At 38.8% G+C, this 13,331-nt stretch overlaps 1 protein-coding gene across 5 annotated transcripts in view; it reads left to right on the forward strand.

Annotated features, from left to right (window-relative positions):
• GAB1 (GRB2 associated binding protein 1) overlaps positions 1–13,331 on the forward strand; it is a 95,255-nt gene that overhangs the window by 75,183 nt on the left and 6,741 nt on the right. For 3 of the 5 annotated variants that reach the window (XM_033059982.2, XM_033059979.2, XM_033059980.2), the window contains exons 5-6: positions 478–563; positions 770–1,073. In XM_033059982.2, the coding sequence (XP_032915873.1) occupies positions 478–563; positions 770–1,073 (390 nt within the window). Of the gene's footprint in view, positions 1–477; positions 564–769; positions 1,074–12,560; positions 12,651–13,331 lie in introns of all 5 variants that reach the window. The other 2 variants (XM_033059983.2, XM_033059981.2) reach the window with 2 other exon arrangements.

Raw genomic sequence — 13,331 nt, forward strand, 5'->3', positions numbered from 1 at the left:
CAGTCCACTCCAGCTGAAAGCCCCTGGAGACCACACTGGGGAGCTGAGGGAAGGAATTCACCTGTTCCTGCAACAGATGGGCTCCTGCTGAATCAGCACTTTCCAAGCAAACAGCATCAGTCAGAAAACCTTTCTCCAGACATTAAACTACATCTGCTGTTTGTGTGTTTTAGAATAGGTTTTTATGAGGGCTCAGATTCTCACTCTTACACTAAGTTCTTACACCTGCTCTATTGAATGATAGACTCTGCTTCTTCTTTCAAAGCAAAACTTCATTTCTCTCTTCCTGCCATGGAATACTGCCACTGTGAGAGCATCAGGTTGTGACTGATGAGTGCTAAGGTTGTTTGTGAGCACAGTCCTCTCAAATACAGATAAATCTAGGGGCCACAGTAAATAACAACAGACTCTGGATGCCTGTGCCTAGTGACAGGAGCGGGGATGATAAACAGCCACTTTCTCTTCTTGTCTCTTTAGAAATTAGTTCTCAAGACTGTTATGATATTCCACGAACGTTTCCGAATGACAGATCCAATTCATTGGAGGGCTTCCATAACCACTTTGTAAGTATGACTTGATCTGATCAGAGGCAACAGTGACAGTGCTTGAATGCTCTTTGTTCCTGTGTAAGAAAGCAAGCTGTGCAGTGTTTGTGATTTTTCACTTTCAATAGACTACATTAATCTGAGTAGATTAGGTTAAAAGACTCATATGATTCACAGCTGATTGCATAACTTATTTTGTTAAAGGAAATATATGTTAATTCTAGAAAAACAGAAGCATGTTGACAGTGGGAAGTGTTTCAAGTGAAGATCTAGATGAAAATTATGTCCCAATGAATCCCAACTCTCCTCCACGACAGCATTCCAGCAGCTTCACTGAACCCATCCAGGAAACAAACTATGTACCAATGATACCAGGCACGTTTGATTTTCCATTATTTGGAAAGCAAGTCCCTCCTCCTGCTCACATGGGTTTCAGGTCCAGCCCAAAGACCCCTCCCAGACGGTCGGTACCTGCTGCAGAGTGTGAGCCTCCGCCTGTGGATCGGAACCTCAAGCCAGACAGAAAAGGTGAGGAAAACCTCCAAGAAAACCTAATTTTTAAGAAAATAGCACACCTCTCTCAACTTCTGCTCAGTGGAAAATTGTCATGCTTTTAGAAATTATTTTAGAAACCATTTTTGTCCTATGGCATAACCAAATCGCAGAGGAGCCCTAGGATTATTTGTAACATTATTAAAACATCACAGTAACGATGCCAAATAAAAGCATAGGTTTAGAATTTATTGCTGTAGTCACTAATGAAAAAATGTCACTGAATTCCTAAGATTCAGAAGTGTGCCCTTGTTTATAAAAGACACTTGTGATGCAGAGAGAGAACACAAGGCATTGGGGAGAACACAAATTTGTAGCCATAACAGTGCTTGATGCAGGATCAGCACACATACTCATTTTAGAGGGCCCCTTTGAATCTATCCTAAAAAATTAATCTCTTAAATCTGGCACGTAATGTGCTTATTTTTCCTTAAAATTAGGATTATTTGGGTGGCCAAAGTTCTTAAGGAACCAAGATGATTGGGTTGCAATATGTCTATAAGAGATACTTGTGCAGAGAATCCCTGATAAATATCTTGGTTTTCCAGTTTATCTAAAATATTTTATCAGCCATCTTACTAGAAATACAGGCAAATGCTTAAAGAACTTGTTTCCCTACTAAGTTTAGAGACAAGATAACTAACTTTCCTGTAGAAGAGGGAACTAAAGAACATTAGATCAAATGTCTGCCCTATTTTGCACTTGAGTAAGTCCTATTTTTAATCTTACGTACTTGAAAAAATTAGAATTTACGTTGAGAATGTAAGGCTGACTTCATTGTGGGAAAATGTATTCAGATGATCCAAAATATTCACTAAGTAAACCTTTAAGTTAATATTTTTACCACTAGGTGAAAACAGCCTGTGATTAAGGGAAGCAGAGAGTACCACTATGATAGATGTGCTGTGTGAAATAGAAACGACCATGTTCATTCTGCCTGTCCATCTTGAGGCATGGCCTTTTTTAAGACTTTTGGCCCTCTGCTTGTGTCTAATTGTTTCTGTACTACCAGACAGCAGTTTACTTAGTTCTTAAGAAATACTGGACAGGAGGAGATTGATGAAGGTTGATACTGGAAAACATTCTCAGAATAAACTGAACTGAACTGATTTCAGACATTTTCCCAGACTGGCCATTTTGTGTATTTTACTGATAAAATGTTTGACTTTCAGAAGTAATAAATGTATGTGTTGTAAAGCATCTCAGTTCTGCTGTTGGCAGTGCAAAGCTGCCACACAGATATTTGCTGGGGCAGTATAGTTGCTCTTGCTCCCTTTTTTTGGAACTGAATTAAGTGTTTCACATTCAGAAAGTGGCATGTAAGGCTCCTGCTTTGCTCCCATCCTCAAATGCTTTGCAGCTAGAAAGATGTAGCTAACACCAGGGGAAGGACTTGAAGATGTGTTAACATACCTCTTCATGAATATAGACTTGCTGGATGAAATTTTTGCCTGTAGACTTTTGGAAGATGTTGTCACTGTAAAATAATAGGATTGTTTCATGTAATTTACAAACTAAAGTGATTTTAAAGTAAAACTGTCCCTAAAAGTAAATGTGGTACAGTGCCTAGGGGCTGAAAAAGAAAAGTTTTGTGAATATCTTGGGCTGCCAAGCATGGTAATGATTCTGATTTACCACTGAGGATTTTATCTGAGTAGCACACACACACAGGCTGCCTCACTCTAATTTTATCAAATGCACCACTGTGAGTTTTCTATTGTTGTGAAGAACAGATCTGATGACACATTGGAATGGTGATGCATTCCCATTTCAGTAGTTGAGATCTCTACACAAATAACTCCTTCCAGATATACCTTTGGGAAAATAAAACTGCAGGTTCCTTTGAATTAAATTAGGAAAAGCCCTTGTTTAAGTGGACCTAACTAAAACAATGGTGTGCTTTATATTCTCCTGTATTGCTTTTTGAGCTTTCAATTTCTTGTAGCAGCTTCTATTATCAGGTTGTTTATGTAAATGTACTGCAATGCTCTTCTGCTACAAATTAGTGCATTGGAAGTGTCAAGTAGGTCTGTGTGTTCAATAAATCTTTGGCAGACACAGAAAGGGAGGAAATCAAACATAAAATATTTACCTTTGGCCTATTGCTCCTTTAAATGTTGAGGGGATTTGCTATGCCATTGGTTCTAGAACTTCTGTTGAAGACCCCTGGTGCTTCCCCAAAACAGAGGTCAGGTGTGTTGGGGTAATGTGTTATGAGGGCACATTTCATGTTCTGTCAGATGAAGATGCTCTGTCTTTTTTTTAATTGGTTACAGATTGCTACAAAACCATGTTTGCACTGCCCCCAAGCTTTTTGGAGACTGTTAGAAATACCACCAACCCCTTGCACATGAGCATTAGCTTTAGCTCAGTCATGTTTCTGTGGGCCAGGGAGGTTTGTTACATCCAGTGCTAAAAATGCATTTGACAAAGAGATAATGCAGTGAAACCAGCACATGAAGGATGGATGCACTGCTTTTTGTTATCAAATGTATGTGTTTAGCACCTCTTCTCTTTTCCTGTGGTTTAAGGGCTTGCTGCTTACAGCCTTGATCTCCCCAAGCCTATTTCTTTTCCCACTGGTCTCTAGGAGACCTTTGTTTCAGAAAGTGGGTTAAAAAATAATATGAATAAAAGTGTCTATAGCCTTGAGATTACACTACAGATTCGTGTAGTTTCATTTCTCTAGCTCACAGCTGCTTCTGTAAATGTGGGGAACTTCCAGTACTTTCTGGAAGTCTTGAAAGTAGTTTCAAAATATGATGTTGGCTCTCTGCCCCAATAAATTGAATAAAAAAATTACTTTTTCTTTAGAGAAGCATTCCAAAAGGTAAGTGATGTATTGCGTGGGACAAAATCGAGAGTGTTTAGCAGGTGCTTTTCTGCATTCACTTGTAATTGAATGACAAAAATAATCTCTTTTTTAATTTGGTTTTTTTTCAGGGTGCTGTTTCTTTAGTTATGTAGGACCATTGGCTATATTGATTTTTGTATTTCTGCTTTTTGGCTGCTTTAGCTTGCCACAATTGCATGTAGTCCTGATGCTAAATTGGAATTGTGTTTGCTGGTAAAAGGCTTCAAGCACAAAAAATACTGCATCCACCCATGCAGATAGGTCTTATTCTCTGAATTGTTCAGACATTGACTGGTTCTGCCACAGAGCAAAAGTGACATTTGTTGACATGCCTTAATTAAAATACTCTTTGTCCAGGAAGGAGCAGTAGAATTAAGGTGCCCAAATGCTGTGAGGTCAAGGAAGGCTCCCTAGACAGACTAGGCAGCAAAGAACAATCAGGTTCTCTTTTCAAGGGAAAAGTACTTGGTCAAAAGTAAAATTTAAAAGGTGTGAATTGTTTTTTATGGGTGAGGAGGAGGCATTTGAGTGGTGCAGCATTTGATAGATGGGGTGTCTGTGAACCTCTGGGCATGACAGTGACCCTCTCCTGCCCCAGGATTTGTTTCATCTTAAAACAAGACTTTAAGACCAAACAACTACAAAAACAGATTTATTTGGTTTTAATAACTGTTTAGGAGCTGTCCAGAGCACTGTGTAATATCATCCCATCTGTAAGGTTGAAATCTCTTAAGAAATACGTGCTTGTCATCTTCACTGATAAAATACAATTTTTCAATATCTGAATCAATGGAATTGGTGATGGTGGAGTTTACTGCCTCAAAATCTCAGCTTGATGCCCAACTTACATTTAATTGGTAACTTCTTTTTTTCTACCAAAGTGGGCTTTTTAAGGTTTTGAGAATAAATATATGAGCAGTGGGCATATGGCTGAACTAACAGTTCATGGCCATGATAAAATGAAAATTGAATCTCATTCACTTGAATATAGTCTATGAATGTAATGTAATGTATGAATGAATGAATATAAGTGTCATTTTTGTTAAGTTTTTGATGAATAATACTTTCTGAGAGAGTTCCATTTAGCACAGCTCCTAGTTCAGGGTCATGGGGAGCTGAGATAGAAAAATACCCTCAGGATCACTCAGCAGATTGATGGCACAGGCAATACAGAATTTAGGATTCCCAGTTTACAACATGGTCCTGGACTTTGCTTCATTTGTCTTGAATAGCAACTCTATTTGTCAAAATATTGTTAGTGTTTAATTTCATTCAAAATTATTTAGATCATTATTTGCACTCCTAGTTTTGGATTGGGTGGCACAGATTACTTTGCTGATAGCAAAAATAGCCAGTAGTTAGTGTGGTGCATTTTAACTTTGTTTGTTTGTTTGTTGGTTGGTTTTTTGGTTTTTGTTGTTGTTTGCTTTTTGGTTTTTTAATAGCTTGTATTTCAACAAAAATATATCAGCATTTAAACTGAGAGGCTTCCTACCACTTAAGTCCACATGATTGCCTTTAAAAGAGACTGCCTGCTTGTCCCTGGTGATTTTCAGCCCAGCATGTGGTAAACTTGGATTTAGAGACAGTGAGTGATGCACACATTTCTTTTCATACCCAGTTGCAGCTTGAAAACAAGAAAACAAACAAACAAAAGAAACAAGGGAGAGGAAGAAAATACTCATGGAGTTGGAAATTGTGATTGATTTTACAAATGTTCAAAATTTTATCTGGTTGCTTTTCTCATAGTTTTTTTTCTCATTGAAGATGTTAAAAGACAATCTGTGTGGTTAATCCACAAATATGTGGATTGCTTCTAAAAATATGGCTGTATTTTTGCCACCACTCCTCTTGAGCATCTCCCAGATGGATTAACTTCACAGAGAATTCCAGTTTGCTTTACAAAAGAACCCACTTTGAAAAGGTAATTGTGTGCAGAGCTTTGCTGTGGCAGGAAGCACCTGCCACGTTTTGGTCCCCATAGGAGCTGCTGATGCTTCTGCATGACTGGAATCACCTCCCATTGCTGCAGTGCAGCCTGGTGCTCTACAAATCCCAGGCAAAGCAGGTAGTTGTTCAGGAAATTAAGAGCCCTCGTTAATCATGGAGGTAGCTATAAATAGCCTGATGAACAGTTTCCTTGTTAGACACTCAAACATGTAAATATTTAAGTTGGACACTGGGAACATATTGCATGTCCTGATAGAGCAGGAGCACCACGCCATCCTTAAATAAAACTTTAGAGAAACACCGACAGGTTGTGACAACAGGAACTGACCATTCCTTAAAAATAAAAATAATAAATAATAATAATAATAATTAGGAGCTGGCAACACTGCAGTGTTCTGCCTTGCATATTCTTTAATAAAGGTTCAGTTGTGTTCTGAGGCTTTAGGGCAGGTGGGCATTGAAAATACGAGAAAGGTGATTTCAATCTGCAGCAAGAACTGAACTGAAGATTTGTTGAAAAAGAAACTAATTTTTGTGATGGCTTTTCTGAACAGAAGTATTTTTCATTTTCCTTTTGAGAAATCCATGCATTTTATGTTCTGTTCTCTCTTGGAAGCTACACCCCTTGTTCATTCCATTTAGGAATTTTTTTAAATTAAGCTTTTCAGGGATGTTTTGGTGCTTCCTCAGAGTTTGTAAAGCAAGTTGAGTACAAATTTATTGATTTTTTTCCTTCTTTGATCTTCCACAAGCTCCCATTTATCTGAAAATTAGATTTCCTCCATGCCTGTAACTAAATTACTTGTACAAGTCTAGTTTTTACTAAACAGCTTTAAATGAAGTTTACATAACTCCTTGCTGTGGTGTACCAGTCCTCAACTTGCAGCTGTGATTTGTCTTCTAAAACTTTGAAACAACAAATAATTTCCATAAAGATTTCATTTGGATGGCTGCATCACAGCTGCAGAGGAAGCTGTGCTTTGCTGGACACAATGGTTGTAACAAAATCAAACATGCCAGTTTTCTAAAGACAAACTGCAATTCTTGCTCTGATACTAGTGCTAGGGATGATTCAGTTTAGGGGTTAGGGCTAGGGATTTTTTTTTTTTAGATGATTTTAAGCTCCAAAGATATGAGGTTGATCAGGAACAAGAGAACATGGGCAATAATGCTCTATTTTTATTTCTCTTCATAAAATTTTTCTCTTCTTTGCTGTGTCCTTATCACTTTTTTTCAAGAAAACACAGTTTTTTGCCACACATATTGTAATGCTGATCCATTTTTAATAGGTTCAATGTTAAGCTTTAGTTGCTAGTGAATAATTTAAATTTTGGGTTTTTTTTTCTTTGTTTTGTTTTTGAAGCCAGTTGGACTTCACGAATCTTAGTGCAGCATTAAAGTGCTAATCAATAAACACTCCAGAACACTGTACTTTGGTTTTAAAACAGTCTTTGTTATTGAGTACTTTTAATTCACCATGCTTTGGGGACTTTTAAAATACAGGCATGTAGAGTTACCCAAATTAGAGCAATCAAATAGTATTCTGATGATTAATAGCTATGGTATTCTCTGACTATTTTTTTTCCATTTGCCATTCTCTGAGCAGTTTTGTGACATTTGGCAAACGTTTTAGAAATACCAGTGAACCTTAGCTGTCAGATCCAGTTGGATTGCTGCATAATCAGATACTTTTTCCAATTAATTCTTGATTTCTGTAGCATTCAAAGTTCCAGTTCAGTGTAAAAAGTTATTTTGAGGGGATAAGGATGTCTGAGAAGACTGAAGAGTGACTCTTTATGTAACTGCTTTTTGTATTTCATAACATTGAAGAATAAGTTGATTTCAGTTTTTTTTTAATTGTCCTAAAGAGACCATAGTTATCAGCATCCATATCTTATCACCAGTCAGCACAAAGCACATTATTGATATTCCTATTTATTGTTGGATGCTAGTATGGAAATGCATTTGAATGTTGTATGAGTAAATGCACGTTTCTAATTAGAAGTACCTTGGCAGGAAACAGTCTTACAAAAACTGAGATGAAAAAGCAAATTCAGGATATTTGTAGAGCTCTGTGTTGAAGACCATGTACTCAAGAGTCAGGGTTCACTAGGGAGAGGGAGAGGGAGAGGGAGAGGGAGAGGGAGAGGGAGAGGGAGAGGGAGAGGGAGAGGGAGAGGGAGAGGGAGAGGGAGAGGGAGAGAAGAGAAGAGAAGAGAAGAGAAGAGAAGAGAAGAGAAGAGAAGAGAAGAGAAGAGAAGAGAAGAGAAGAGAAGAGAAGAGAAGAGAAGAGAAGAGAAGAGAAGAGAAGAGAAGAGAAGAGAGGAGAGGAGAGGAGAGGAGAGGAGAGGAGAGGAGAGGAGAGGAGAGGAGAGGAGAGGAGAGGAGAGGAGAGGAGAGGAGAGGAGAGGAGAGGAGAGGAGAGGAGAGGAGAGGAGAGGAGAGGAGAGGAGAGGAGAGGAGAGGAGAGGAGAGGAGAGGAGAGGAGAGGAGAGAGAAGAGAAGAGAAGAGAAGAGAAGAGAAGAGAAGAGAAGAGAAGAGAAGAGAAGAGAAGAGAAGAGAAGAGAAGAGAAGAGAAGAGAAGAGAAGAGAAGAGAAGAGAAGAGAAGAGAAGAGAAGTTTGCTCTGCAGAACTGAAAACCAAATAATAAACCCTGTGGGAGCAAGACAGTGACTTTCAGCCTTGTTTTTCAAGGAAAAATCTACAGTCAGAGTATGGGAATTCTTGGACCTCAGTGCAAATTTCAGTTTTGCCCAATTGCAAAGAAAAGGGGGCAAGATGTGTATTTTGTTGACGGAAACAAGAACCTGTGGTTAGTTATTTCTGTCTGAAAGTACTTTTGTGTGGATGCAGAGCATTTATGTGGCTGGTTTTTCCTTTTGCTCTCCCCCTCCTATCCCAAGCTCTAGCTTTCCTACTTCTGATCTTGTCTCATGAGGATTAGTCCTGTTGGCCAGGAAACAGCATTATCAGATCATGAATTTCTCAGATTTTATGTCATGTTAGTATATTTACCTTAGAATTTTAAGCCCTAAATAACTGGTATTTAAATAGAAGAGCTGGCCTCTTTTGTGAGGATGTTTGCAATTTCCTGACATGAAATTCCCTTGCCAGCAAGCCACGGAGCAAGCATCCAGTCAGGAAAGAAGTGTCCTTAACAGAAATCATGTTTAGTTCTGGTGTTTCAAGGCAATAGCCAGAACAAATGAATCTCTTCAGCATTATATCCTCAAAACCAAAATCATTAGCACCCCTCTAAACTCATGCAGGATATACTGGAGAGGGACAGCTTTTCCCCCAGTCAATATTGTATTCCAAGTGTTCTATGGAAAACAACAAGAGCCGGTGCTGAAACCAAAAAGGTTTTTCAGCTGAGTTTGAAACAAACTGAGGCATGTGAAATGGGCTCTTCTCCTGGTGACTTTGCAGACAAAGGCAGCATTGACGTGCCCCAAATGCCAGGAGCAGAATTCCTGCGTCTGAGTGCGCTCCAGTGCCGCAGCCATAATCGCCTGCTCTGCCTGGCAGTTTGTACAGGCAGCCATTTGTCAGAAAAATAGACTTCATTAGTGATTTTTCAGCTCAGAGTGCCCTTGTACAGTCTGATAGAACGTGCAGAAGCTGAGCTTCTGTCTCCTGGCTGTAGCATTTTGCATTTCACAGGTGGTGACTTGACTGAACAGTGAAAACATCTAATTTTCACTTCTTGTTTGGTTGGTTTCACTTGACATAATTTATTTGGGTTTTTTTTTCCTGTGTAGGTTTGCATCTAGTGGTGTTGCAACAATTATTTCCTTTTCAGTTAGAAAAAAAATAAAATTGCATAAATGAAACTTTTTTTTCCCCTTTACCCAGAATTTATCTTTCCCAGAATAGGTATGTAAGTATCATAAGATGAGGTAAACCTGGGCCTGTGGGAACACAGGAAATGTGTTCCTCAGTCTTGCTGGTGTTGGAATGCTGTATGGAGCCAGGCAATCCATAGAGCCCCACTGTCCCTGCACTGATTTGAAGAACAGCCCTGTGACACTTTAGTGAGTGTTTGTGGATAGAGCAGATGTGGGAGACCAGCCTGCTGTACAGGTGGGAAGCACTTTCCCCTCCATATTTTAACCAGTTTTTGCTTTTCAGGGATACAGGGATGTGCTCCTGGGGAAAAAAATTGTCTTTTGAAGGCAGTAAGAGATATTAGTAAGGGCTTTCAGTGCCCTGGCTCATGTCACTTTATCTTCCTAAATAGGCAAAAACAGGGTGAAAGAATTCTGCAGTGACACAAATGCATAACCTCAGATTTGTGATTTTGATCTCCCCTCCTCTTTTCTTTGCCTGGTGTCAGGGCTTTCCTGTTGCACCCTGTAAGCTCCTCAACAGAGATTAGGCCTTTGGGGCTTTTTTGTTTTGTAGGGAGGAAAAAGTAAACACTCTGCACAAATATTTTAATTCTCTGTGACACGTTAAACTCAAGGAATTGCATTATCCTGGCTGGTTGGTAGCAGCAGGCTGTTTTGCCACCAAATTTATTGAGGCTGAACAGTCCTCTAGCAGCAAGAGATGAAAACTCAGTGAGTTTTGTATTTTCTTGTCTGATGTAGAGGTATTAAAGGGGCCTGTATTTATTTATATAGCTCTTCTGAAAATCTCAGAGTGGTCGGTAAGTGCTAAATTAAGTGTGAAGCAGGCAGTTACATAATATCCATGTTCTACAAATGGGGCTAATCCCAGTTCAGGGAGGTTGGCTGCACCAGACCACGCAGCATCATTAACAGAAGGAGAAATAATGAGTCACAGCCCTGGGTTCCTTGAGCTTATCTGTATTATGGGTTTCAGGCACTTTAGTCTGTTTGGTTATAAGAGCAGAGGTTATTAAGTGCACGCCACTTAAATAATTTCATTAACTCTGTTACCTCTGCTAGTTTTCTCAGTTTGCCTATGATCTGTGCTTCTATGTCAGTGCATATTAATTTGAGTTGTATTGGGCCAGATTTCTTTTAAATCAGATTATAAAACTGGGAAATACAAAATTATGATGATCAGGTAATGATATTCAGCATCAAATTGTCCTTAATAAGAAGTGTTTGGATTTGAACTTCTGCATTTGTTCAATCAATTTTAAAATCCTGGTCTTTTTAAATCAGCAGGCTTTTATCAGAGAGTTATAAGCAAGGACTTAAGAATATTGGATCAGCTGAGAATTGAGTACACCAACATGTTGGCTCATGCTTTTGACTTGGCTCTAGTCAGAAATACTTCATGTTCCACTTCACAGTCTGTGTCTTTGGTCAGCATTGCCCAACTGTTCACCCATTTCATCAGCACATTGAGCCATTTAAGGGAGCATCTGATTTTGAAATTGGAAAAAACCTGTCTATATAAAAATAATTCAATGTCCTTTTCTTCCTAAGGAAGTTGCTATGCAGCACTACTAATGAATAAATAAATTTTATCTTACCTGCATGGTCTCTCAGAAGCACTGTATAGGAGTTAAGACACAGTACAAAACCTCTGTGTTTACCTTTCTTGTTGTTACTTGATTATTCCCAATACTTCAGTGATAACAGTAATGGAGCACTTCATATGCAAAACCCTTGGGGTAGAGATTTGCAAACTTCTGGTGTTTGTTGCCAAGTTTATTTTTTGCAAAGGATTCTCACCCATTGCTGGAAGTACCAGCCCACACCTGAGTCTGTACCAGTCCTTTTCCCTTTTGTGCTGTAGGGCAGCTTTCTAACATAATCAGACTTAAACTTTTCATTTAGTTTGTTCATATGGCTTCCTGGTGTACCACTTGAAGGCACTTGCCTTTTTTAATATTAACACTTTGTCAGATAGACTTTAATGAAAGCTTAGGGCTATCGCACATTATTGATCATGTTTATTTAAAATAGATGGCGTGACCTGGAACACTCGCAGAGTTTGGTCAAGTTGGCCAAAGAACATCCTTGTTGGGAGGGGATGTAGGGAGATGATTGGTGCTTTCATGCCAGGGTTATTTCTGATGGAGGTTGGGTTGTGGCTTGGAGTGGGGGCAGTGTGCAGGCTGGAAACTTGGGAGGAAAATCCCACTGTGTCTGCAGGGTCAGAGTGGTGGAGTTTGGTGCGGACAGATGGAGACCTCTGGGGAACAAGTTTAACAAATACACTGTTCAAAAAGATTCTTGGGGCATCTCAGCTGGGAGATACACCGTGGGTAGTAGACCTCCCAAGAGCACCACAGGAGTGGAGACTCCCAAGAGTCATTATTTCCAATAATGTGACTAGGGAGGATTTAATTTCTCTGAGGGTACTTCAGCTTGTATCTGAAACATGTTTTCCTTTCATGCTAAATATGCCTCAAAGATGTATTTTAAATTTTTTTTAATGAGACCAATTAGTAGTAATGATCAGTTAAAAATATTTGTTGATGCACTTTTTAGCCTTTTTCTACACCTTTTACGCTTGCCTCCGATATATTTATTACTTGCATGCAGTGTTTTGTTTCTGGTTTGGTGCTTAAGCCCTTAGTGTGAGCCCCAGCTAGACTGTAAAATCTCCTTCAGCAGCTTGCTTATGCTTGTGGCATTAACCTTTCTGCAGGGGGTTGTGATGTTTATTTACAAAATTCCAGTTTTCCACTTACAAATAGAATATTATTAAGAGAGTCTTCTTTTTGCCAATTAGGTCAAAGTCCTAAAATTTTAAGACCTAAACCACATGGTTTAGAGCGAACAGATTCACAAACCATAGGTGACTTTACTACAAGAAGAAAGGGTATGTACTTTAGCACTGTATGTATATGGAGCTTTATAAAAATAAGTGAAGCAAAAATTTAGAAACCTGCTATTTTAGAATAACTTTAACTCTGGCATATTCTCTTCTGCTATAGTCTAAGGTCATGGATGCACTTTCCATGTCAAGCAGTTTCCTGTGTAAGGAATTAAAAACTTTCTGGCTTGAACACTGCATGGAAATTATTCTCTGATATTAATATTAATGTTCTGATCTCTTAAGTTGTAGCTGTTCATATTTTGGATTGACTTTTGTGTGTTGATTTAGAAGCAAGTATATAATAACTTGTAAATTGTTCATAGTAACTTGTAAGTTACTTGAAACTTCTGTTAGGCAATAGCCTGAAATCACAATTCACTTAAGTCTCCTGAAATGAAGTGAAATTTTGATCCTCTGATCATACACTAGTACAGACATCTATTTATGCACCTTAAAGAGAATTATAATTAATTTGATGGGCTTTATTGAAGATGCTGAGTTGGTGCCGTACATAGTCATAAGAAGTAGAGAAAATAATGAACAACATTAGAAATCTCAGAAAAATATCACTGATTACCTGTGGGTTTTAAAGTCCATTGCAACTGGATGAAATACTTCTGCTGTTCTTGGTGGGCTTTGGACAAAGTCCTGGCTCTGTCTCTGCTGCAGCAGTATCTTGCCCAT

The sequence above is a fragment of the Catharus ustulatus genome, chromosome 5 (genome assembly GCF_009819885.2).
Source record: "Catharus ustulatus isolate bCatUst1 chromosome 5, bCatUst1.pri.v2, whole genome shotgun sequence".
In the NCBI taxonomy this organism is placed as follows: Eukaryota; Metazoa; Chordata; class Aves; order Passeriformes; family Turdidae; genus Catharus; species Catharus ustulatus.